This window comes from Podarcis tiliguerta, assembly GCF_965153285.1.
Source record: "Podarcis tiliguerta genome assembly, chromosome: 7".
Classification (NCBI taxonomy): Eukaryota; Metazoa; Chordata; class Lepidosauria; order Squamata; family Lacertidae; genus Podarcis; species Podarcis tiliguerta.
The window spans coordinates 7,751,745-7,778,742 of NC_139540.1; the positions used below are offsets into that span (position 1 = coordinate 7,751,745).

The window sequence follows — 26,998 nt, forward strand, 5'->3', positions numbered from 1 at the left end:
CCTTTACTCCTGGCTAGATTGCATGGTTGAACCCTGACTAGACAGCCCTCTATTCCGTGGCTGCCTCAGTCGCTGGCAGAATCCGTCAGTGGGCGTTTCTTAAACCGCTTCCAACATAAAAGCTGCTTGATGCCCAGTCTCCTCCCCCGTTGCCTGCGCGAAAGCTTTTTCCGCAAGGTGGGTGTGGGCAAAGGAGCACTAGTCCCCTCTCCGCTTGTCTCCTGCGAAGAGTCCTGGAGCCACCTCTCCACTTCCTCTATCTCCTCCCCTTCTCTACTGGTGTTACGCTGATTTCCTTCCCCAGCATATGGGCTATCCCTCCTCCTACGGGGACCCTCTCCACCATCATCCGGGAGCCCTCTCACCTCCTCCTGCTCCGATGGCAGTTCCCTGACAAGAGCTATTGTTGCAGCCTGCTTTTCGAGGGTAATCAGATGTTCTGTGCAGGGCATTCTCTTGTTCGTCCCCAAAATGCACAGAAGGTTAAGAAACTAAAAACATAAAAAGGGCCTGCTGAATCAGGCCAATTGGCCCATCTAGCTCAGCACAGAATCATAGAGTTGGAAGGGACCCTGAGGAACATTGAGTTCAACCCCCTGTAATGTAGGAATATGCAGCTGTCCCAAACAGGGAATTGAACTTGCAACTTTGGCATTATCAGCACCATGCCCAAAACCACGTGGTTCTCAACCTGTGGGTCCCCAGATGTGGTTGGTCTACAACTCCCATCATCCCTGAGCCCTGGCCTTGCTAGCTAGGGGTGATGGGAGTTGTAGTTCAACAACATCTGGGGACCCACAGGTTGAGAAAGGCTGCCCTAACCAAATGAGCTAGCATCATCCTGTTCTCACACCGGCCAACCACATTCCTTTAGGAAGCCCGCAAGCAGGAAATGAGCTCAACAGCTATCTTGCCCGCTGTGATTCCCAGCAACTGGAAGTCCCAGAATACCGGCTCTGACTGTGGAAGTAGAACATAGCTATAGTAGCTGCTGATAGCCTTGTCCTCCATGAAAAGAGAAAGGTTCAGCAAGAAGAAGGTGTAGACTGGTGGCAATCAAAGTCTGCTCCAGAGGGTCCTCTTAGACTTCTGCTTTGCTTATGGGGCAGAAATTCCCTACCCTTCCCCCCTTGTGGCCCACACCATGGAAACACAAAATAATGCTCCGGTGCAGATTTTGAGAGTCCATGAGAAAAGGAAGGGGAAGTCCCGTAGCGTTAGCAGGACTCCCCGTTTTAAATGCTTGCGGTTTAAAACACAAGTATTTTGTGTGTGGACTTTTGGTGCATTCTTTCACAAGTCCTGCAAAACCTGGACAGAAATGGCCTTTGACTGAGCACCAACGAGGTTGAAACAGGATAGAAATAGCTGCTTGGCCTGTCTCTGTGTTATTGATGATGTGTGTGTTCAGTGCCCGATTTTGTAGTCGTTTTAACATTGCCATTTTTGAAGTTGGTGTAATTTTTGTGTGAATCACCTCGGGGACCATCATGGGGGGAAATGGGCTCTGTCAGAGTGGCATACTATCTATGGTATCTGTCTGTCTGTCTCATGAACCTCAGGAACACAAGATGTCTTAGTACCATAGAAACTGAAGACGGAACAAGTTCATGCTTTTCCCCCGCCTGAGACAGAGTAATCAAACCAAGAACTGGGCTTGTGTGTCATCTTTTGATGTTGTTAGTAACTTTTTTAAAATTCTGTTTCATTTTCAGGGCAAGAAGGGTGATGTTGGTGTCCCAGGAGTTGATGGATTGCCTGGACCTCCGGTAACTAAATGGCATAAATTATGCGCTTACTTTCAAAAGACCTGACTTTTCATAGAATCATAGAATCATAGAGTTGGAAGAGACCACAAGGGCCATAGAGTCCAACCCCCTGCCAAGGAGGAAACACCATCAGAGCACTCCTGACATATGGTTGTCAAGCCTCTGCTTAAAGACCTCCAAAGAAGGAGACTCCACCACACTCCTTGGCAGCAAATTCCACTGTCGAACAGCTCTTACTGTCAGGAAGTTCTTCCTAATGTTTAGGTGGAATCTTATTTCTTGTAGTTTGGATCCGTTGCTCCGTGTCCGCTTCTCTGGAGCAGCAGAAAACAACCTTTCTTCCTCCTCTATGTGACATCCTTTTATATATTTGAACATGGCTATCATATCACCCCTTAACCTCCTCTTCTCCAGGCTAAACATGGGCAGCTCCCTTAGCCGTTCCTCATAAGGCATCGTTTCCAGGCCTTTGACCATTTTGGTTGCCCTCTTCTGGACACGTTCCAGTTTGTCAGTGTCCTTCTTGAACTGTGGTGCCCAGAACTGGACACAGTACTCCAAGTAAGGTCTGACCAGAGCAGAATACAGTGGCACTATTACTTCCCTTGATCTAGATGCTATACTCCTCTTGATGCAGCCCAGATTTGCATTGGCTTTTTCAGCTGCCGCGTCACACTGTTGGCTCATGTCAAGTTTGTGGTCAACCAAGACTCCTAGATCCTAGATCATTTAGTGTTCAAGGAGAGCCAGCAAACCCATGCTCTCAGGAGTTACATTTATAATATATATCTTTTAGCTAGCCTTGCTATACTAGTTATTGGGGCAGAAAATGCTGATAAAGCATTCAATTTAGCATTCACCCATTCTAGCTTGCAATTTGCTGTTATTTCAGAGTGCACAGAACTCAAAGCCAAGGTATGGTAACTGGAATGCTCCTTTGTTTTCCTCCTTCCAGGCCTGCATTGGAGTATAAAAGGAATATTGACCTTTTCCTACCCCATACTTACCCTAATTTATGCACATCTCCCTTTCCCCAAAACATTCAAAGAAATTTCAATGGAAGCCAAACCATGTAACAACAACAACAACAACAACAACTTATTTTTTATACCCCGCCCATCTGGCTGGGTCCCCCCAGACACTCTTGGCAGTCTCCAACAAAACACTAAAATACAATAACCTATTAAACATTAAAAGCTTCCCTAAACAGGGCTGCCTTTAGATGTATTCTAAAAGTTTGGTAGTTATTTTTCTCTTTGACATCTGGTGGGAGGGCATTCCACAGGGCGGGCGCCACTACCAAGAAGGCCCTCTGCCTGGTTCCGTGTAACTTGGCTTCTTGCAGCGAGGGAACCGCCAGAAGGCCCTCGGCGCTGGACCTCAGGGCTGGACGACAGGGGTGGAGATGCTCCTTCAGATATACTGGACTGAGGCCATTTAGGGCTTTCAAGGTCAGCACCAACACTTTGAATTGTGCTCGGAAACGTACTGGGAGCCAGTGTAGGTCTTTCAAGACCGGTGTTATATGGTCTCGGCGGCTGCTCCCAGTCACCAGTCTATCTGCCACATTCTGGATTAAATGTGAAAATGAAATAAATTTGTGGTTGGAAAGACAAGCATCACCGAGGTCCATTAATAAGTGATTTGACCTGGTGCTGCCTCTCAAATGTACTTTCCTCTTCAAGCTTGCTCCTACCTGCCATGTAATATTATGTAGAAGCACCATAAAGACAAGTTCCCACTTAGTGGTGATGTTAGTATTTTGCCATAGCAACAACTAAGTATCCTCTGGCAGCTTAAAGATGAAGGCTGGACTCATAAGAGTACTTAACTGGAAGCAAGGCCCATGAACTGTGATTCCTACAGGAGGCCGAACCAGATGAAAATTTGGGTCCCTGTCCAACTCTACAATTCTATGCTTCTATGTTGTTTTGAACTCAGTGGCTCTTACTTCTGAAGCAAACACCCAGAAGATTGTGCTTCAGCATGTAGATGGTGCCATAAGGTTTCATAAGCCAGAGAATGTGATGAAGTGAACTTTCTGCACCATAAGAGTTTATACCACCATAAAAGCATAATCTTTAAGGTTCCACAAGACTCTTTACTGTTTTTTCCTAAAAGGAGAGTTCATCAAAATAAGAACAAACAAACAAAAAAGGAGTGGGGAAATTCATGATGTAGAAAAATGCTTGAACATTGTTTGTGAATGTTGTTTGTGTTTAAATATGTATATATGATGATGATTTGATTCAGGTCACAGCGCTGGAAAGCAAAATGAAAATAAAAGCTTTTCAGCATGAGGCGAAGAAATCACAAACTTCTACCCTTCCATTAAGTTACAAATTTAAACAAATGGCTCCTTGCCTTTTTGCCGAAAACTTGCTCTGCTCTCCAGAGGGAACTGCTATGTAGAAATACAGTCATGTTCCACATACTGATAGCCTCTGGGCACTTCTGGGTACTCTTGTTTTGTTTTTTGTTTAGTAGAGAAAGCTATTTATTTTCTGAAATAATGTTGGCCCACGGCTCATGAGGCCACCTCGCTTAATAATCTGGGACTTGGCTCAGTTGTGGTATTATGAAGCAAACACTTAAGATGATTAAAAAGGCAAAGGAGTCAGCTGCACTGGGCTGTTGCTGTGTAATGGCCGAGTATTTAGCATTTTGCTGTAATTTTCCAGCTATTATATTAGTGTCCAAGGCCAGTTTTGAGCAGACAATAGCTATTGTGCTTGTCGTGGTTTCTCATTAGCATAAGCATCCAAGGACCTCACGAACTTAACACTGTTGCTTCAGTTCAAATTCCCTTGTGAGTGTGTGTGTGTGTTGTGTATGTGTGTGTGTGTGTGTGTGTGTGTGTGTAAAGGAAGATTTGCATTTTAGGCCAACATGCTTTATGGGGATTAAAGGGACCTTTTAAAAAAAGAAGTTTGCTGCTGATTTACCTTCTGGTCCTATGTATGTTTACTTAGAAGTAAGCTTCTGAAGTCTTCCGTTCTTTTTCTTCTTCTCCTCCTCCTCTTCCTGTTATTCGTATTAATCAACAAATCTGAGGTCCCACAGCAAGTTGCAACAACTAAAATACAATATTTAAAAGAGTTTTAAACAACTTCCAATCCCAGAAATGAGGTGTGTCCTAAAAATACACATCTCAAGTGTCAAAAGCGAGAGTCTCAAGAGGTTAATGGGGGGAAAGCCCCATCTGAGTGAGTAAGACTTTCTTCTGGGTTTGTATGGTTGCGCTGTAAGATTATTTTGGGACCTAATGGGACTTCCTGTCCTGTTTCCTTTTCCTTTCCCCCTATTATTCCTAGTCAAAGGTTTTGTGTAAATGGGTGACTCCTCCATAAGTGTAGCACAAATGCCTTTTGACATTTACAGCGTGCCAACGTTCTGCAGGTGCAATTTAACATATTTGCTTGAGCCTCCATGGAATTGTGTGCCATCTGTCCTATTATTTATTATAATTTTCCATCAAGTCGTTCTCTTTGTCCTTTGCCTACCCTTTTCCAATATATAACCCCGTATTCCATCCAGAGTTTCTTTACTGAAGTCAGCCGACTGTTTAATACATGTTCGTTTTATCAACCCTACCTATTTTGGAAACCGTTCCTTTCTTTGCCTGCGTTGTAAATTCTTAAAATCCAGCTTCTTTCCTTAATCTGTTTCCCATTAGCATGCATCTGTTTCCCTATGCAGACCTGGGCATGTTTAGCCTGGAGAAGAGGAGGTTAAGGGGTGATATGATAGCTATGTTCAAATATATAAAAGGATGTCACATAGAGGAGGGAGAAAGGTTGTTTTCTGCTGCTCCAGAGAAGCGGACACGGAGCAATGGATCCAAACTACAAGAAAGAAGATTCCACCTAAACATTAGGAAGAACTTCCTGACAGCAAGAGCTGTTCGACAGTGGAATTTGCTGCCAAGGAGTGTGGTGGAGTCTCCTTCTTTGGAGGTCTTTAAGCAGAGGCTTGACAACCATATGTCAGGAGTGCTCTGATGGTGTTTCCTGCTTGGCAGGGGGTTGGACTCGATGGCCCTTGTGGTCTCTTCCAACTCTATGATTCTATGAAACTATCTTATATGACAGATTTTCTTAACCAACTCCTGTTATGAACAAATACAATCACTTTAGAATCAGGGTTATATCCAGCAGAGTTCTACTCAGATGAGATTTACTGAAATGAATTGACCTAAATTCATCATTCCCTTTAATGTCAAGGGCTCTCCTTCGAGTACAACTAACACTGCATGCAACCCATTATGAAATACTTGCACTATTCCAAATTGTTCCCATTGTATATTAATTCCCATTGGCTTTCCTGGCAAAACCCAATACCTAGGGAGGAATTCAATACCACCCTAATTTAGAGTTGTTCAATGGTGCACTAGTTGCACTGGTGAGATGGTTTGCACAAGGCAAGGCAGCAAAAAGCTAGCATGGTTCTTGTGGCTGGTTGCACACAACATATTTTTGAGGACCTATTACTTCCTGCTGCACAAGCTGTTTCTCAAGAAATTTCCACTAGCACATCTGTTGCACGGGATCTCATAATTCCATCCTTACAGTAGCACAACAGCTGGGAGCCAGGGAACATAGGATCTGGGACCTTACATTCTAAGAGGACAGGAATTTCCCCTGTTCGACGCATATTTGTTTCAATAAGGTTTGCTCAGAAAATTCAAATATAATGGCTTATTCCAGATTCCCATTATTGCTTATTGTTCTGTAAAAAAAATTGCAAATGTTATGATCTTTCCAACAGTTAGCTTAACAAATGCATAATTGCTGCTCTGGTGGTGGTAGGGCACTGGATAATTTATCTAAGAAATCTTGCTAGTTTGATTGAAACCAGGAGTATAACATGATGACTTAGGGAATCACAGTTGATTAATCTAATGAGTGGCGATCAAAAGGATTTGTAGCTCAATGGTACAGCATCCATTTTCCTTGCAGAAGGTCTTAGGCTCGATCCTTGGCATCTCCAGGTAGGGCCCAGTGTGGTGTAGTGGTTAAGAGCAGTGGACTCGTAATCTGGTGAACTGAGTTCGATTCCCCGCTCCTCCACATGCAGCTGCTGGGTGACCTTGGGCTAGTCACACTTCTCTGGAGTCTCTCAGCCTCACTCACCTCACAGAGTGTTTGTTGTGGGGGAGGAAGGGAAAGGAGATTGTTAGCTGCTTTGAGACTCCTTCGGGTAATGATAAAGTGGAATATCAAATCCAAACTCTTCTTCATCTTCGAGAGGATCCTGTCTGAAACCTTGGATCCTCAGGGGAAATAATGAACTAGACTGGATCAATGGTCTGGCTAAGGTTAAGGACCTTTCCCCCTATGTTCTAACAAATTGATTAAATCAGCACAAATTAAATTTACATAAGACTACTAGCCCCTCCTGCATGAAAGTGAATGTTCCTGCATCTCATATTACTGGCATGCCATCAGCAGTTTTTTTAAAATAACTATAGATGAAAAAATATTGTTAAAGTATTGCCTGATTAACTGGAAATGCTAAAGTTTTTAGCTGATTAAAAAAAGATTTACATTTATCACCGCAGCAATGTATTAATCATGCATTGCAGCCCTAATTGAAGCTCTTTTGGCTTCCCTTGAAATTTATTGAATGTTTCTCCTTACACAGGAGCCTCCCAGTTTTATCTGGTTTTTCTTTTTCTTTCAGTGGGAAGTGTAGTTCAAAGACTCATCAAGTCTTCACCGCCCTCAGACCCCAAACAGGGCATTTGGCACTAGGGGGAAACAGGTGACACCATCAGTACAGTCAATGAGCAAATAGAATCAGTGCTTCCTAAAGCTACCATAGAAGTGTCTAAACCCCAACTTCCAGAAACCTTATTAGATAACTAAGTTCTCATTGCTTCCATGCGAGGATCCTCAAAATTCAACTTCAGATTTTAAATTCATCACATTTCACAGCAGTTCTAATGCTGACATCCTATTCCTAGCAAGTGCTTCAGTCTTAAGAAAGTGTATTCTTTCTTTGGCGATCACTCGTAGCTGAGTAAGATTGTCTTCCATCAACACGGTTTTAACAATGAGTCCGTAAGTGACTGTGAAAGCCAATTCTGGATCCACGTGTCCTTCCACAGTGGGGACATTGGTGTCTGGGCGGGAGTTGATCACGGTGTGGATTTGCCAAGTGTGCCTTCCTCTTAGCATGTTTCTCCCTTGTGTCCTGAGTTTGAGTGTCTTCAAAGCCCATGACACCTTTGGTAAAGGCTGTTCTCTAACTGGAGCACTCACAGGAAAGTGTTTCCCAATTGTTGGTGTTTATACTACATTTTTTAAAAATTTGCCTTGAGGCAGTCTTTAAACCTCTTTTGTTTACCACCAGCATTATGCTTTCCATTTTTAAGTTCAGAATAGAGTAGTTGCTTTGGAAGACAATAATCAGGCATCTGCACAACATGACCAGTCCAACGAAGTTGATGTTGAAGAATCATTGCTTCAACACTGGTGATCTTTACTTCTTCCAGTACACTGACATTAGTTTGCCTGTCTTCCCAAGTGTATAAAAGTGTACACTGAGTCAGACAATTGGTCCAATCTAGTTCATTATTATCTACATCAGGGTTTCCCAGACTTGGATTTACAGCTGTATTTAGACTACAATTCTCATCATCCCTGACCAGTGGTCCTGCTAGCTAGGGATGATGGGAGTTGTAGTCCACAAACAGCTGGCAACCCACATTTGGGGAACCCTGGTCTACATTGACTGGCAGTGACTTTCCATGGTTTCAGGCAGAAATTTCTACCATCTAGCTCAGTATTGTATAGTTACTCTCTGGAATGTCAGTCAGAAGACTTTCCCAGCCCTACTTGGAGAAGCCAGGAATTGAACGTGGGATCTTGTGCATGCTCTGCCGCTGAGCTACAGCCATCTTGGGCATATCACATATTTTCAGCACCCAAAACTATCACACTATTTTCATCACTGGATAACTTTCCCTCCTCCGTTGTGTGTCTCTCTGTGTGTGCTAGTTACAGTTTTGTTTCCATTCCTGGTCCCTTTGCCCCCTCTAGTGACAAGATGCTCTAAAGCAACATTTGCAGTTTTCAAGTCTGTGCGAACGATACTTTCCCAAAATAGTTCGCACATCTTCTCAGGCTTCAGATTCAGCTCCTACTATTCCACCTTTCCCCGTCCTGTCTCCATTTTATTTTATTCTGTCTAATTCAAGGGTAGGGTACCTTATATCCTGAACCCTGGAGGGCCAAATTTGGCAGGTGGCCAAGACCCTCGACACACACATACACTAACCCAACAGGCGATGCTGTACTTTGAAGTTCCAACTATTGGGACTTCAAATCACAGTGAAGCACTCTTCGAAAGTCCTTTTACTGATGAGTGGAGGTTACATCCTGCTGTTTGGGCTGTGCACACCAGTTCCCTCTCAGCTGATATCAACCCCCTCCATCAGAATACCATCATCTGTCTGGTAGGTGGCCATGGTTTCTTCTTCCTCTTTTTAATGATCTCATAAGCCAGATTTGACACACACACCCCGGCGCAAAAATTGTCCTCTGGTGTGGAGAACCTGGGATTTGAGGCACATTCAAAACTTCTTCTTCAGTTAGACCAAGGGCGCAGAACCTCCACCCTTGGTGTAATTTCAAAAGGGGAAGGTTTGAATGTGCCCCAAACCCTGAGCCCCTCACCGCTCCATCATCTGTTAATTTTATGGAAATTATTCATCATGAACAGACTAGGTTGCTAGCGTGCTACTGCAATCAAGTTAGAAAACACAAGGTGAAAATGGAAGGCAATACTTTTTATGGTATAGGAATATAAAACCAACTGAATGAATATTTATGCCTGTATATTCCAAAGTATTATGTTGTGTTTGACTCTTTTGTAATGTAAGCTACCTTGATAGAGTTTGCTCTCTGAGGTGGCCTATAAGTCTTTAAACAGGAACCACTCATGGAAGAAACTTAAGAGGTGGGACTTTTTCCACCAAAGAGCTGTAGTGATGTTGAAAGCAGAATTTCCCTCCTGACATATGGCTGCTTAAGGATTTTGATGTATATTTTTTCCCCTCACAGGGTCCTCCAGGACCACCTGGAGTCGCTGGTCCTCCTGGGATTGCCGGCCCCCCAGTAAGAAATTTTCATTCATAAAAAATTGATATCATAAGGGCATCCTTCTGCTGCTTTAGATACAAAAGCAGCCCTCGTATGAGGCTGTTTTGAGTGGCAGATATTGGGTGTGGTTATGGGTGCCATGGTAAAGAGGGAGAGATCAGCCTATTTCAATCTTCATTATATGTCCATTTCCTGCAGAGGTGGTTTTTTTTTTTTTTTTCAGAGTTCCAAAACTTTGCATTTACCGTATTTTTTGCTCTATAAGACTCACTTTTTCCCTCCTAAAAAGTAAGGGGAAATGTGTGTGCGTCTTATGGAGCAAATGCAGGCTGCGCAGCTATCACAGAAGCCAGAACAGCAAGAGGGATTGCTGCTTTTACTGTGCAGCGATCCCTCTTGCTGTTCTGGCTTCTGAGATTCAGAATATTTTTTTTCTTGTTTTCCTCCTCCAAAAACTAAGTGCGTCTTGTGGTTTGGTGCGTCTTATAGAGCGAAAAATACGGTAAATTGCATGCATCCCCCCTAAATACAGTCATACCTTGGGTTGAAGTAGCTTCAGGATGAGTATTTTCGGGTTGCGGTCCGTGGCGCCCCAGAAGTAACAGAGCATGTTACTTCCGGGTTTTGCCGCTCGCGCATGCGCAGACGGTCAAAATGACGTCATGTGTGTTATGTACTGAAGTTCTCACGCTGGGCCAACAGGGGGATACTGTAGATAGGTATGCAAATGAAGGATCGAAAAGTGACCTTCAGCGATTGGATAGTTTTGTATGCAAATGAAGGATCGAAAAGTGACGTTCAGTGATTGGATAGTTTTAGAACGTTGCAACAGTTACAATTGTTCTGTAGCTCTATATAAGCAGGCTGACTGAGCTCCTCAATTTAGTTCTGTTCCAGCTTACAAAATAAAGAGCTGCTTTGGAGAAATCGCTGTGTCGTCTGCTATGTCAACTGACAACACAACAATGTGCATGTGTGGAAGTGGCGAATCGCGATGCGCAGACGTGGGTTGCGTTCGCTTCAGGATGCGAACGGGGCTCCGGAATGGATCCCGTTCGCATCCAGAGGTACCACTGTATATGCTTTTTTGCCTGCACTTTCACATAAAACACAAATGTTAATGTCCTAAAATATGTGTTACCCCCATAAGATACCCATGTTAAAATGCACATGTCGGGGGGTAGACAGACTTCAGTCTTGTAGGATCCCCCTTCCCACAAAAAAATCCCTGAGATCCCCTAATTAGAACCTGGTGCAAAAGATTTGTGGTTGGAATTCAATAATTCTCGATTCAGAAATAATTTGTGATTGATTACCATATGTGAACAATCCTTCTTTGCAAAAATGCACCCCTGGTTAGCCCCAAGCTTTCTCCATTGGCATAATTTTGGTGGCAGAGGGAGTCAATTTGTTACTGCTATTGTTACAGAGTTGGAAGCCAGAAACTTTTGCTAACCTTTTGCCAGAGCATTCAGATCTACCTTCTTTTCAACCAGCAAGCTATTTCTGCATGGATGGTTGGTACTGGGTGGCAAAAAAGATGGCACTACAACTAATTGTTATCTTTCTTTTTGCTGTGACTGTTCTAGGGGCTGCCAGGAGAAATGGGGAGAAATGGACTCCCTGGACCACCTGTAAGTGCTCGTGGGTTGTTGTTATTCTACAGGATACATTCTATAAAACATGCATGCATTCAGAGTTAGATATATTGTAATTCTGGTTCTGGGTCCTGTATCTTTTGAGTTTTGGAAAAGAAATGTGTGTGTTTCTGTGTGTGTGTTCAGGGAGGGGTAAAATAACCCCCATTCTCTTTCCCCCCTTTGCTAATAGCCTTAGAACTCACCTCTGTCTGCAAATTTCAGCCAGTTCTGTCAAGAGATTTAGAAGCTTATTGGCATCGCCTTCAAATTTATTTCCAATGACCAAATAAATAAATAAAACTCAAAACTATTAAGGCACCTAAGAAAGAGAGGGGAAACCCTGCAACTATTTGCTGTTTTGGCAGGCTTTGTATACCTAAAAAGGTGTAGCATACCATCAAATTTCACGTAATTCTCTTGCAAGTTTTAAAAAAACAACACACAAGCAATTTGTTTCCCCTTCAAATCACCAGAGAAAAACCTGGATTTTTTAAATGTGAGGTTTCAAATAAGACCCTAGGTGGAGAAGATAATGTCCCCAACACCCATTGAATCAACTAGCTTTTTGAACTGCCAGAGTGAGGTTCAAATAGAATATTTTCTTTGGTGTACTTCCCTAGAACTTAATATAATGCAAACCTTCATGAAAGTTTTGCTTTGTATATGTTTGTGTGTGTTTTGTTTTACTTGTACCTTTGGCATGGCTGACATCTAGTGGTCTTTCCTGAGACTACTCTGTTAAAACTACATCATTGATGCAAAATGTGAGCCTCCTAAACATGTTCAATTGTAGCTCTTTGAAAGGAGTAGGGAGTGCTTTATAATGTATGGCATGAATGTGTGGCCTTAGTCTAATCTATGGTGGTGTTTCCATGTCTTACAAAAAACACCTGCATTTCTCCTGGCTATGCTGCATTTATCTAAGTTTTGTCCCCTCCCTCTTTTTAGGGTTTACCTGGGAAACCTGGCCTGGATGGCTTACCTGGGCTGCCCGGCTCAAAAGTAAGTGAAGCTGGTGTAACGTTGCTTTGCCTAACCCTGGCAGAGGGAAAACAAGCCTCTGGTGTGATGGTTAGAGTGTTGGACTATGACCTGGGAGACCAGAGTTTGAATCCCCACTCCGCCATGAAGCTCACTGGGGCACGCCACCATCTCTTAGCCTAACCTACCTCAGAGGGTTGATGTGAGGATGAAATGAGGAGGAGAACCATGTAGACTACCTTGAGATCCTTGGTAGATAAAGGTAAAGGGACCCCTGACCATTAGGTCCAGTCGCAGATGTCTCTGGGGTTGCGGCGCTCATCTCTCTTTATTGGCCGAGAGAGCCGGCGTACAGCTTCCAGATCATGTGGCCAGCATGACTAAGCTGCTTCTGGTGAACCAGAGCAGCGCACGGAAACACCATTTACCTTCCTGCCGGAGCGGTACCTATTTATCTACTTGCACTTTGACGTGCTTTCGAACTGCTAGGTTGGCAGGAGCAGGGACCAAGCAACGGGAGCTCACTCTGTCACAGGAATTCGAACCTCCAAACTTCTGATCAGCAAGCCCAAGGAGCTCAGTGATTTAGACCACAGTGCCAAACTCGCCTTTGACTGGACTTATCAGTCCAGGGGTCCTTTACTTTTACCTTTTTACCATAGATCTACTGCATCCTGACCTTCATAGTCTTTTGGATCCTACTACAGGATTACCTCTTTATTCCCCCACACCTTGTTTTTTTGTTGGAATGGGTGATGGATGACTCCTCCTGCCCACCCACTCCAATAAACCTTCCCCATTCCCACAAGAAACACTGGGGGGGACAGAACTCCCAGTTCTTACATCAGTCAATAATTTTTATTCCATAGCAATGTTGGTGAGCTCTTACGCAGTGGCGTAGCGTGGGGGGTCCAGGGGGGGCCGGCCGCACTGGGCGCAACATCGGGGGGGGGCGCTCGCACTCACAGCTCTCTGCCCCTACCTGGCTCACTCACTCTCTCTCACTGCAGTGCTAGCTGTGCGAATCCGATCCGAGCCTCCGGGTCGCTGCTCACTGTGGAGGGGAGGGTGCCAGGCGTGCGGTGCGGTGCGGAGAGAGAGCGAGGGACTATCTGGGGGAGGGACAGTGCAGCGGGGGGGGGCACAAATTACTTGCCTTGCCCCGGGTTAGGGGGCGCAAATTACTTGCCTTGCCCCGGGTGCTGACAACCCACGCTACGCCACTGCTCTTACGCTGGATGTTTATTCAAACACATTTGATTATTTTGCTGACTTTTGTTTGCATTGCCTACAGGGAGAACGTGGAGAAAGGGGAGAAGAAGGATTTCCCGGGAAAATTGGTTTGAAGGTAAACAACAACAAAACACACCATTTCTTGCAGCTGATGCCAGCTGCATTTATTATCATCTGCTCTGCTCTCATGATCCAATCAGAAGTAACTAACTCCAGGCTTGGGTTGAACGAAACACACCCCTGTTCTCCGGTTCTACCCGCCAAAGGCAATTTTTTTTTTGGGGGGGGGGGCTTACATTTGCCTCTGCTCATCAAGTTGAGCTGGGATGAGTACCTTATATTGGCATATATTTGGCTAAGCCATCCCAAATTATTATTATTATTATTATTATTATTATTAAGCCTTAAAATTACTGCAGTGTCTTCAATTGGTTGTTGTTGTGGGTTCTTCCATGACAGAGAATGGAACCAAGAACAACTCAGCATTCTTATCGTTCTGCAAGCTTTTGTTTAAAAGTGAAATGGAATTTTAAGAAATGGGAGAAATTGGCTGCCCTGGGTAGTCCACAGTAAACCTGTTTATTTGATTTCACTTTTCCTCCTAGGGTGAAACAGGAGAGCCTGGACGTCCTGGACTAGTGGGAGAGAGGGTAAGTAGAAAAAAAATCCCTCCAAGCCATGGGAACAACAAAGCCAGATTAGAGCAACTTCTTTCTAGAGCTGCAGCTATTGGAGACAGGGCCTTCTGGAAAGTTGTTTCTGTTACTGAAGCAAGGACCCCTTTAAACCATTTTACAGAATCCATAGTGATTTCAACAACATTTTTAACTGGAGTCCCCATAGAATTTGTCCAGAAGCTCAGCATGTGGATGTCTGAAAATAGAGTGATGTCAGATCCTGCAAGGTGGGGTTTGGTAGAAGCAAGTCCCACGATTGGAATGTAAAAATGGAGGGATACAATCTATTTCAGAGAAACAGACCAGACAAGAAAGGAGGAGGAGTGGCGTTATATGTCAGGGATGTGTATACCTGTGAAGAGATCCAAGATTTAGAACCTCAAAGCCAAAGTGAGAGCATTTGGGTCAAAATTAAGGGAGAGAAGAATAATAGTGACCTCATTGTGGGAGTTTACTATAGATCCCCAAGCCAAACGGAGGACATAGATGATGCCTTCCTGGAACAGATGGCCAAGCATGCAAAAGGAAGGGAGATAGTAGTAATGGGGGACTTCAATTACCCAGATATTTGTTGGATGTCAAACTCAGCCAAGAGCATAAGGTCAAACAGATTCCTCACTGGCCTTGCAGACAACTTCATTGTCCAGAAAGTGGGAGAAGCAACAAGAGGAACAGCCATTTTAGATCTGGTCCTAACCAATGTCGATGACCTGGTTAATGGGGTAGAAGTGGAAGGATCATTAGGCGCGAGTGATCATGCTCTTCTGAAGTTTACTATACAACGGAAAGGAGCAGCCAAGCATACTAGGACTCAATTTCTTGACTTTAAGAAAGCCGACTTCATAAAACTTAGGGAAGTGCTGGGTGAGATCCCATGGACAGTAATACTAAAAGGAAAGGGAGTTCATGATGGCTGGGAGTTTGTTAAGAGGGAGATAGTAAAAGCACAACTTCAGGCAATACCAATGAGACGGAAACATGGAAGGTGCCTAAAGAAGCCAGGGTGGCTATCTAAAGAACTTTTAACTGAGTTAAGATTAAAAAAGGATGTGTACAAAAAATGGAAAAGGGGGGAAACCACCAAAGAGGAATTCAAACAAATAGCCAGCACGTGTAGACACAAAGTCAGAAAAGCTAAAGCACAGAATGAACTCAGGCTTGCTAGAGAGGTTAAAAGCAACAAAAAAGGCTTCTATGGGTATGTTCGTAGCAAAAGGAAGAACAAAGAAACAGTGGGGTCACTCAGAGGAGAAGATGGTGAAATGCAAACAGGGGACACAGAAAGGGCTGAACTCCTCAATGCCTTCTTTGCCTCAGTCTTCTCCGATAAAGAAAACAATGCCCGACCTGAAGAATTTGGAGGAAATGATTCAGCAGAGGAAACACAGCCCAGAATAACTAAGGAGATAGTACAAGAATACTTGGCTAGTTTAGATGTATTCAAGTCTCCAGGGCCAGATGAACTGCATCCAAGAGTATTAAAAGAACTGGCAGATGTGATCTCAGAACCACTGGCAATCATCTTTGAGAATTCCTGGAGAACAGGCGAAGTCCCGGCAGACTGGAGGAGGGCAAATGTTGTCCCTATTTTCAAAAAGGGGAAAAGAGAGGACCCAAATAATTACCGCCCAGTCAGTCTAACATCAATACCAGGGAAGATTCTGGAGCAGATCATTAAGCAAACAATCTGGGAGCACCTAGAAAGGAATGCTGTGATCACCAATAGTCAGCATGGATTTCTGAAAAATAAGTCATGTCAGACTAACCTGATCTCATTTTTTGACAGAATTACAAGCCTGGTAGATGAAGGGAACGCAGTGGATGTAGTCTACCTTGATTTCAGCAAGGCATTTGACAAGGTGCCCCATGATATTCTTGTAAAGAAGCTGGTAAAATGCGGTCTTGACTATGCTACCACTCAGTGGATTTGTAACTGGCTGACTGACCGGACCCAAAGGGTGCTCATCAATGGTTCCTCTTCATCCTGGAGAAGAGTGACTAGTGGGGTGCCACAGGGTTCTGTCTTGGGCCCGGTCTTATTCAACATCTTTATCAACGACTTGGATGATGGACTCAAGGGCATCCTGATCAAATTTGCAGATGACACTAAACTGGGAGGGGTGGCTAACACCCCAGAAGACAGGATCACACTTCAAAACGACCTTGACAGATTAGAGAACTGGGCCAAAACAAACAAGATGAATTTTAACAGGGAGAAATGTAAAGTATTGCACTTGGGCAAAAAAAATGAGAGGCACAAATACAAGATGGGTGACACCTGGCTTGAGAGCAGTACATGTGAAAAGGATCTAGGAGTCTTGGTTGACCACAAACTTAACATGAGCCAACAGTGTGACGCGGCAGCTAAAAAAGCCAATGCAATTCTGGGCTGCATCAATAGGAGTATAGCATCTAGATCAAGGGAAGTTATAGTGCCACTGTATTCTGCTCTGGTCAGACCTCACCTGGAGTACTGTGTCCAGTTCTGGGCACCACAGTTCAAGAAGGACACTGACAAACTGGAACGTGTACAGAGGAGGGCAACCAAAATGGTCAAAGGCCTGGAAACAATGCCTTATGAGGATCGGCTAAGGGAGCTGGGCATGTTTAGCCTGGAGAAGAGGAGGTTAAGGGGTGATATGATAGCCATGTTCAAATATATAAAAGGATGTCACATAGAGGAGGGAGAAAGGTTGTTTTCTGCTGCTCCAGAGAAGCGGACACGGAGCAATGGATACAAACTACAAGAAAGAAGATTCCACCTAAACATTAGGAAGAACTTCCTGACAGTAAGAGCTGTTCGACAGTGGAATTTGCTGCCAAGGAGTGTGGTGGAGTCTCCTTCTTTGGAGGTCTTTAAGCAGAGGCTTGACAACCATATGTCAGGAGTGCTCTGATGGTGTTTCCTGCTTGGCAGGGGGTTGGACTCGATGACCCTTGTGGTCTCTTCCAACTCTATGATTCTATGATTCAATCTCTCCGTGAGCTGGTTCCAATACTCTTTTCCCCTCCATCATAGGGTGAAGCTGGCCTCCCAGGCTCACCTGGTTTACCAGGACAGAGAGGAGAGAAAGGAGATCAGGTATGGTGTGTGTGTGTGTGTGTATGAGTGTGAGTGACTTTTATTAAATTTTCTCTTTTACAATTTAGAATATTCATTTAAACAACCTTAAAATATCAATGACTTCCCTTCTTCTCTTTCCATGGTTCATTTTGCATAACATAAACCCTTTCATATTTTTCATAAACTCAACCATTCAGTATTCCATTATCACATCCATCAAAACTTATTTACACTGTTGAATTTATCTTAATGCTTCCAATGTTTTCTTTTTTTTATTTAAAGTTTTTTACTTATACAACAAGAAAAACAAACAAACAAAAAACACAAATACCAAATTATACACAAATTACAAAAATAACCATAGACACATAATATTCTTAGCAAACAATAAAACATCTATTGGTCTTAACACTAAAGACCCGACCTCCCGTCTATTCCATACTTCAAATTCATATTACTTATTGCCAATACACTTTTTTTTAATAATTAAACTTATTCTCATTAACTCTAATTTCTTATATCTACCTTACAACTATTACTGAAGTTCCTCGAATGCTGCAACAGAATTTAAACTACTATATTTATTTTTCAGATATTCTTTGAAAACCTCCCATTTAGAAACAAATTCCTGTTTTGATTTATTCTTTATTTTTTCTGATAAACCATCTAATTCAGCATATTCTGTCAGCTTTTGGATCCAATCTTGAATAGAGGGGATTTCATTACTCTTCCATTTTGCTGCAATCAAAACTCTTGCTGCCGCCAATGTTTTGCTACTCTTCCAATGTTTTCAAGTGAACACAATTTCCCCCCTTATATTCAATAAACATTTCCCAATCTTTTTCTTTAAATGTATGTTCTTCTTATTCTCTTACTCTATATGTTAGGTCCGGAAGCTGCACATATTCCATAGGTTTAAGTTGCCATTCGTCTTTAGTTGGGACCTTGCTCGTTTTCCATTTGGGGGCTAATGAAACACAGGCTGCAGTAGTGGCATGCATAAATAGCCTTTCTAGACACCTGGGAATTTTCGTCTGAATTATCTGCTGTGTTTTTTAGAAAAGTGCTTTTAAACATTTTTTTCAACTCATTGTGAATTATTTCCCAATGCTCTTTTACCCTTTTGCAGGTCCACCACATATGAAAGAACATTCTTTCATAGCTATGCCATTTTGAGGTGTTTAGTCTGGATTGGACCTTGAAAAAAAGGAGAGCTCCATATTAAATTTATTTGGGCTATCCTTAGTGTCTCCCACAACCTAGAATGCCGCTTCTCAGCAGGCAAAGCCAAGAAGATGGTAGCTTTTTAATGTTTGCTGTCTTCCTCTTGATTGACTGTCAGTGCTGCAGTTGAAGAACTGAATGTTCAATTTACTGCCACCAGTTGGCCATTTATATTGTGGCAGCAAATATGTAGCGACTTTTGTTTTTGTTTACTCTGACAGAAAATGTATTTGCTACTCAACACAATAAAAAATAGCGATAAAAACAACAACAACAGCAACAACTGCACTTTCTTCTGTTCCTTTGCAGGGCGAAAAGGGAAGATCTGGACTCCCTGGTTTCAAAGGTGAAAGAGGTGACAAGGTGAGTTTCAACATTCGAGGGATTTTAGGTTTATGAAATATTTGTAATGTGACACTGGCCAACAATAAGGAGAAGGGTAAGTTCTTGGATGAAGGAACATGCTAGAGTATAACTGAGTAAGCTCAGGAGAGGGACAAGGAGGATCTGGTCTTCAAACCACTGTTTGCATTCTTTGTGTTAATTCTTGTATTATTTAGTTATTCATTTATAAATGTATTTATGTAACACCCTCCAAAACAACAACAACAACACATCAGTGTGGTGTCCGATGCGATAAAAACATTTTAAGGCAAAAACATTTTAAAATGGCTGGCTACTCAGGGGACATTTTGAACAATTTCATAGAGTTGCTGGGGTGGAACAGAATGGGAATGTTGCTAAACAGCACAGCCCCCTTCCATCCACCAGTTTTATCCAAAACACATACCCCAAAGATTGGTCTAATTTTCCATACTGTAATGGTTCTAGGGGTTGCTCGTGCGTAAGTTGCCATTACTCCTGGCTAGGTTGCCTGGTTGAACCCTTTTTGTCTGGACAGCCTCAAGTTCCGTGGCTGCCTCAGTCGCTAGCAGAATCCGTCAGTGGGCGTTTCTTGAACCTCTTCCAGCATAGAAGCTGTTTGACGCCCTGTCTCCTCCTACTCTGCCTGCGCGGAAGTCTTCTGCGCAAAGTGGGTGTGGGCAGCGGAGTACCCGTGCCCTCTCCGCTGGTCTCCGGGGAGGAGTCCTGGAGCCACTTCTCCGATTCCCCCATCTGGCCCCCTTCTCCACTGGTGTTACGCTGATTTCGTTCCCCAGCAGATGGGCTACCTCTCTCCCTACTGGGACCCTCTCCGCCATCCCTCTGGAGCCTCCTCTCCGCCTCCAGCTCCGATGGCAGTTCCCTGACACATACCCTCCAGCATTTCTCAAATGAATAGAAAAAGTGGGACATTCCGGGATCAAATCAGAAACCGGGACAGCTTCTCTAAATCCGGGATATCCCTGGAAAATAGGGACACTTGGATGGTCTGGTCTGTTGGGAATCTGAATACATGCAGCTACTCATACAGAGTCAATTAGGTTTTGGCAGACAGCCAAGGCAATGTGGATGAGTAAGTCTGCCTGGTGATACAGAGGCATGGAGACAGCTCCATGATTGGTCAAGCTCTCTCACGGGAATGATGATTAATGGCCTATTAACTGGAATGTGTGTTAGTACGAGTTTGAGTGTAGGAGTTGTGAGTCGTGTATGAGATAGCTAGCTAAAGATCCGTGTTCTGTTCTCTTCCTGTAAATAGTCCGCTGTATATAATAAACACCTAACTACAAGTTCCTGGTTCCTGCTTCGTCCATCCTGTCTGCAGCCAAGTTGCCAGTTGCTTTCGTGAACTCTGCGTTTACTCTGCTAGGTCTGGCTAAGGTCCTGCAATTAGTCAGAAAGTTGTGAAAGCCACTCCCGATTTGGAGAGGGGGTGGTGTTGCGGGCTTGCGCCCACGACTACAATCTCGCGGGGCTAGTCAGCCCCGCGGGATTCACAGGGATTCCCCTCATTAGATTAGGTTCCCCTGGCCAGCCAATCGGCTGGCTCAGGGGGCGGGGCTTAGGCTAATATAGGTCGGGGCAGCCCACGGCTCGCCCCTTTCCTTCCGCAGCAGCAGCTCGTTTGGATCGCCAGGATCGCCTCTCGTCGACAGGGAAGTATACCTCGTGTTGCCTTTTCTTTTCGGTTGCCTTTTTCTTTTCCTCTGCCTAACGTGGCGCTTCTCCTAACTGCTTTGTGATTTAGCGGGGATTCCTTGTCGCGTTACTCCGCTTCCTTTCTCTGCCTTACACAGCGCGGCTTGCTTTTCAGACGAAAGCAGAGTTACTTTATCGTTTTCTTGGCTCGCTATTTTGACTGCTCCCCGCATCGCGGCGTGCTCGCCAGCCGAAAGCGGCTGCGGAAGCCGCGCTTAGCACACCCCCCCCTTGTTAAGTGTCCGCAATAGGTCTTTCTGCAGGCTGTTTGGCGGCAGGCTAGAGCGCCGCGCTGCATAGCTTGTCGGGGCGATCCCCGTCCCTAAATCCCCTCGCCTAACGAAGGACAACGTGCTCCGTGGTTTGTCCACAGGGATTGGTGCCTTACGCCTACATAGAACGGCGAGCGCTGCGCCGCATTCTTCCGCCCCCCGATTTAAATAGGCACGTGTGGGGGAGAGAACGCAGCCAGTTAGTGGTTCGTAGCGCAGCGCCATAGGGGTTATTTTGTGAATTCTGCTTACCCCGTCCTCGCGCGTTTGTCCCCCATCGCGGTCTGCCTTTTCCCGGTAATTCGGGAACTCCGTGTACCGCATCGTCTTGCCTTGTCCCCCCTTGCTTGCCTGTCTCCTCCCTGCCCCTTTAGCCGTACTTGTCCGAGGAAGAGGGGTCGCGGGGTCGGCTTTTAACAATTTTGCCTTGTTTTTTCCGCTGCTCTTAAACCGGGCAGTGGTTTGTGATCACTAGCTTCTTACCATACGAAGCCTCCACTGCCTCTACTTGCTTGTCTTCCCCCTATATTTTCTGGGTGGGGATATTAGCTCATTCGGCCTGTTTGTCGGTTCCGCTGCTGCGTCGCTAGGCAACTACAGCAGCCAGCTACGCTCATTGTTGTATTGATTGCTGGCTATTTACGACTGATTGCAGGGTGATTGTGCCATTGTCCTCTGGGGCCGCGTGGTTTGCCTGCCTACTGTTCAGCTGATTGCTTTCCCAGGTCTTTGTTACATTGAATCATTGAGGCCACGTGGGGCCTGATTGCTGTTTACATTGTTGCCTAAGCAACTGAGTTTTCCTCACCAGCAGTTACATATTACCCATAGTGGTTTAAAATTTTAGTTGAATACATCTGAGTGCCTAAATTTTCATAGCCTAGGCTTGCCTACATGATCCTGGGGTGTATTTAGCTGGGTTCTTTGCTTTATCATTGTGGTCCCTTAATTATTTCTTTGTGTGGGAGTTGACAATTTGGGTGGGTCTAGGGACTACACTACTTAATACTGATAAATAGAAGAGTCGATTGGAGAATTGATTTGCTATTGAATTTGATCAGCTGCAGTTCATTACATTAAATAATACTAATAATAGTAATATCAATAATAATAATAATAATATTATTATAATAATAATAATAATATAAAATAATAATATAATAACAATAATAATAATAATAAAAAAAAAAAAATAAGGACATTTGTGTGAATTTGCTGTAACTCTGCTCAGTTGCTATTCTCTTACAGCAGTTCTGTTGGTTTTGTTAAATTTGGGACGCCTGTACTCTGTGGTGAGTGAAGCATGGCTAACAGGGGCGCACCCAGGGCAAACCAGGTGAATGGTGCCTTACTCCCCGCAGCGCAGGGTAACCCGCAAGCTTTAGTCCAGCTCTTTTCTGCAATCCAGAATTTCTATGCCCAGTGTGGACCCCAATCGACCTCTACGGCTGCGATAGTAGAGCTATCGCAAGACTGTATTCCGGACACCCCTTCTAGTCAACAGGACTTGGTAAGGCCTTCTACCTCCACAGGGGGTGCAACCCGGCAGGGGGGAGGTCCACCCAATCGCCCTCAAACGCGCCTGCAGACCGCTAGGGCCCAGAAGGATCGGCCGGCGACCCAGAGGGCTAGGCCTGCACCTCAAAAGCCTAGGGCCACCACGGGCAAGACCAAGTCTTCAAGCCCCGCCTACCAGAGGGCGGTCCAGGAACCTATTGGTGTTCCTAGTGTTTTTCAGGAGCCTCAGCATGGTCCATCGGATGTGGCCTCTTCAGAGGAGGACCTGCCGCCGCAGCAGATAGCCGAACCGCGCGAAGACCCCGATTGCAGAGAACGCACATCCGGTGGGGGTAAGCGGAAATCCAAGAGGAAGCACGTCTCCAAGAAGAGCAGAAGGAGAGACACTTCAGACTCAGAGGATCTCACAGGTACTTCCTCATCTGATACTGACAGCGAGGTTCCCATGGAAACATACTGGGGGGAGGGGGAGGAAACGGGTGCCCCCTTGTGGGTGCACGAGAGGCGTGCCAACTCCCATCGTAAGAAATTTAATGGGACGCTCGAGTGGAGGGATGGGGCCCTCCTGGAGGACACTAAGCGGTCCACTCACGCCCCAACTGATTTCATCATAGGTGGTCACCTCTCTAAGAGAAAGAGGGACAAAATCCTCAATGGCGATTATGTGGATATGTTCTCCCTCCTGCCCCCGGTACAGACAAAGGGAAAAGGGGAAAAGAGGAGGTATCAGGGTAGGAAGAGGTACAGATCTCCCCGGGTGGAACGCACTTTTGAAAATTGGCTTAATGGTTATCAAGTTTTCATGGGGATCGTGCTGGGGGGCTATCCTAAACGTGGGATGCATCTTGCATCCTACCTGGCGCACGTGCGAAGGGCCCGGGAGTTGGCTGGTGATGAGGCGGCCATAGCCTATGATGAGGACTTTCGGAGGAACGCCTCGCAACTGTCGTCCACGCGATGGGATCAGAAGGATAACAATCAGTGGTTGGAGCACGTGGGGCCCAACATTGAAAAGAAATCCCATGATGTGGCAAAAGTCGGTAAGCCGGATCCTAAGCGTCGCAAGCATTGCTGGGATTTTAACAAGGGCGTCTGTCAGCGCACCGCCTGTAAGTATGCCCATGAATGTGATAAATGCTTAGGCGCTCACCCGGCCACCTCGTGCTTCAAAAACAGGCAACAGCCCTTTCGGGGGGGCAGGGGACACCCCCAACAAGGTAATCAGGGTGCCCCCGCGAATGCTCCTAACACCTCCCGTGGCACAGCTGGGAACCGCTACTGAGGCTTCCCAGCACCTATCCCAATGGCCTTCAGCTACAAACCCCTCCTTGAGCCTGGCCCCCTCCCCTATTAATCTGCATACCCTTAGGTCTCTTTTAATACATTACCCTGACAGGCAGGCGGCCCAGTTGATTGAGAACGGTTTTTCCCAAGGCTTTAGAATACCGGTGGCATTCTCCCCCAACGCTAGCTGTCCCCCCAATCAAAAATCTGTACTCGAGAGGCCGGACATTGCACTAAAAAAGATCCAGAAGGAGATTTCAGCCGGCAGGGTCGCAGGTCCTTTCATGGCGCCTCCCGTAGAACAATTGCACATCTCACCGCTGGGCATAGTCCCTAAGAAGGCCCCCGGGGAATTCCGAATGATTCACAACCTCTCCTATCCCAAGGGAGCCTCAGTTAACGATGCTATACCCCAGGAACTATGCACAGTGAAGTATGCGTCGTTTGACCAAGCGGTAAAGCTGGTCCGGGGGTCTGGTAGGGGAGCATTTTTGGCAAAGTGCGACATTGAGTCCGCATTCCGCCTCCTTCCTGTTCACCCAAAGGACTATCGCTGGCTGGGTTTCAAATTCATGGATCTGTACTTCATTGACAAAGCAATGCCGATGGGATGCTCCATCGCCTGCGCAGCCTTCGAGGCCTTTAGCTCCTTCATCGAGTGGGCCTTTAAATTCAGAACCGGTGTTGGGGGGATCAGCCACTATTTGGACGATTTTCTTTTGGTGGCAACCAGCGCATCCGAATGCTCGGCCCTGTTGCAGGCCTTCAAGGCCTTGGCTCAAGAGCTAGGCGTCCCCCTTGCTGGGGATAAGACTGAGGGCCCAGTCACTACATTGACATACCTGGGTATTGAGATTGACACCATTGCCCAGGCGTCCCGGCTGCCCGCGGATAAATTGGTCATGCTTAAGGAAATTATATCTCAGCTTCTGCCCCTTAGGAAAGTCACCCTCAGGCAAATCCAATCCCTCCTAGGCCACCTTAACTTCGCATGCCGGGTGGTATCGCCAGGGCGCCCCTTCTGTAGACGGTTAGCCAAGCTTTCGGCGGGCTTGAGATCACCACACCACAGGGTGCGCCTCCCTAAGTCTGTAAAAGCCGATCTCCAGATCTGGCTTCATTTCCTTGACGGTTACAACGGTATTTCCCTCTGGCAAGATCACTTAGCCCTGCAAACCGACTTCCAAGTGCACTCCGACGCCGTGGGTTCCCTGGGCTTCGGGGTTTACTTTAAGGGGCAGTGGTGCGCTCAGCGCTGGCCCCCTAACTGGCAGGGCAAACCCATACTCAGGGACTTAACCTTCCTGGAATTCTTCCCCATAGTGGTGGCTATTCACTTGTGGGCAGATCATTTCAGGAACCGCAGGGTATGCTTCTGGACAGATAATCAAGCTGTGGTGTCGGTGCTGAATAAGCAATCATCCCGCTCCCCCAGGGTGGCGTCCCTCTTGAGGTTCTTTGTGCTATCATGTCTTCAGCTAAATTTGCATGCCACTGCTAAGTTTGTACCCGGTGTCGATAACAATATTGCGGATGCTCTGTCTCGCTTCCAGATGGATCGCTTTCGCATGTTAGCGCCGGATGCGCAGCGGCAGCCGCAACCGTTTCCGGAGCACCTATGGAGTATTGGCAGCGAGAAGCCCTAAAGGGAGTATTGACTGCTATCGCACCGTCAACTTTGAGATCTTATAGCAAGGCGTGGATGGACTTCACTGCATTTCGCCAAAAGAAGGGGTTCTTTAAAATAGGCAGGGCTCCAGCACAGGCTGAGGTCATAGAATACCTTGTCTGCCTTCGCGACCTTGGCCGGGCTCCCAAAACACTTAATATCCAATCCGCTGCAATTTCATTTTTCTCCAAAACCCTTTTCTCGGTTGACCCATGTGCACACTTTGTGGTAAGAAAGATGCTTGAGGGCTGGCGCAGGGCCCAGCCTCCCAGCCAGGATGGTAGGAAACCTATAACCCTGAGCTTACTCACCGAGATTCGCGCTAAACTCAGAACCATCTGCTGGTCTGTTTATGAGGCTAGATTATTTTCGGCGGCATTTTCCTTCGCATTTTTCGGCGCACTGCGCATAAGTGAGGTAGTTTGTGAGGAACAGTTGGGCGGCACCCCTAAGGGCCTCCGCCTAGAGGATGTCTCTGTCAGTAACGGTGAGGTCTTACTAAAAATACGCAGTTCTAAGACCGACCAGCTTGGGAAAGGGGCTACTATCCGCTTACAAGCGACTCAGAAAGCGGGTCCCTGCCCAGTGAAGGATGCCAGGAAGTACCTGTTCGTGAGGCCTGCATCCGGGGGTCCTTTCTTCATACACGCGGATGGGTCTCATCTTTCCAAGCATCAGTTCACAAGAATGATGCGCAAAGCGGTCGCTGCCATAGGGCTCCCGCCTGATGAGTTCGCTGCGCATTCCTTCCGCATTGGGGCCGCCACCACGGCTATGCACATGGGGTTACCGGCCGAGCGGATAATGAATCTTGGTCGCTGGAAGTCAAACGCTTATAAAGGGTACATTAGGAAGCCTCGATAATTCCCCTTCCTCCTTCCTCATGCTTCCCCCTTACCCGGTTTTTTCTGTTATTTATCATTTCAGGTGCTGGTGCGATACGCCTATGGATCGTGGGTCATAGCATTGTCCACTGGGCCAGGAAAAGGGCGCAGGCCACTGGGTGGCGGGCTAATTTATGTCCCCAGGACATGTTTGAGATCGAAATCACTTGGGTGGCACGACGGGGTATGCGCTGGGAGGAGTTCCTCCCGACGGTGTCCAATAAAATTGCGGTGGAGGGCGCACCGGATGCGCTCGTCGTCCAGTTAGGCGAGAACGACTTGGCTTACAGAAATGGGGTCGATCTCATGTGGAATATCGTTGATGACCTGGGTGAATTGCGGAATTCATACCCGACACTGACTATCATTTGGTCATCCCTGCTTGAGAGACGTTGGTGGCGGGACGCCACGAGCCAGGTGGCTGTCAGTAAGGCCAGGAGGCTTTTGGAGCGCTCAGTAGCACGGAAAGTGGTTGCTATGGGGGGCCGGGTAATCACCCACCCGGGCATTCGGTTCAGCATCGAGGCGCTTTACCGTGGGGATGGCGTGCATCTGTCCAATGCAGGGAACGACTTGTGGTTGGCCGATATCGCTCA

At 45.8% G+C, this 26,998-nt stretch overlaps 1 protein-coding gene across 1 annotated transcript in view; it reads left to right on the forward strand.

Moving 5' to 3' along the window:
- The window catches only part of COL22A1 (collagen type XXII alpha 1 chain), a 195,545-nt gene that overhangs the window by 112,305 nt on the left and 56,242 nt on the right, over positions 1-26,998 (forward strand). Inside the window, exons 24-31 of the mRNA XM_083450394.1 lie at positions 1,716-1,769; positions 9,836-9,889; positions 11,464-11,508; positions 12,463-12,516; positions 13,790-13,843; positions 14,334-14,378; positions 17,425-17,487; positions 19,003-19,056. Coding sequence (XP_083306520.1) covers positions 1,716-1,769; positions 9,836-9,889; positions 11,464-11,508; positions 12,463-12,516; positions 13,790-13,843; positions 14,334-14,378; positions 17,425-17,487; positions 19,003-19,056 — 423 coding nt within the window. The remainder of the gene's footprint in view (positions 1-1,715; positions 1,770-9,835; positions 9,890-11,463; positions 11,509-12,462; positions 12,517-13,789; positions 13,844-14,333; positions 14,379-17,424; positions 17,488-19,002; positions 19,057-26,998) is intronic.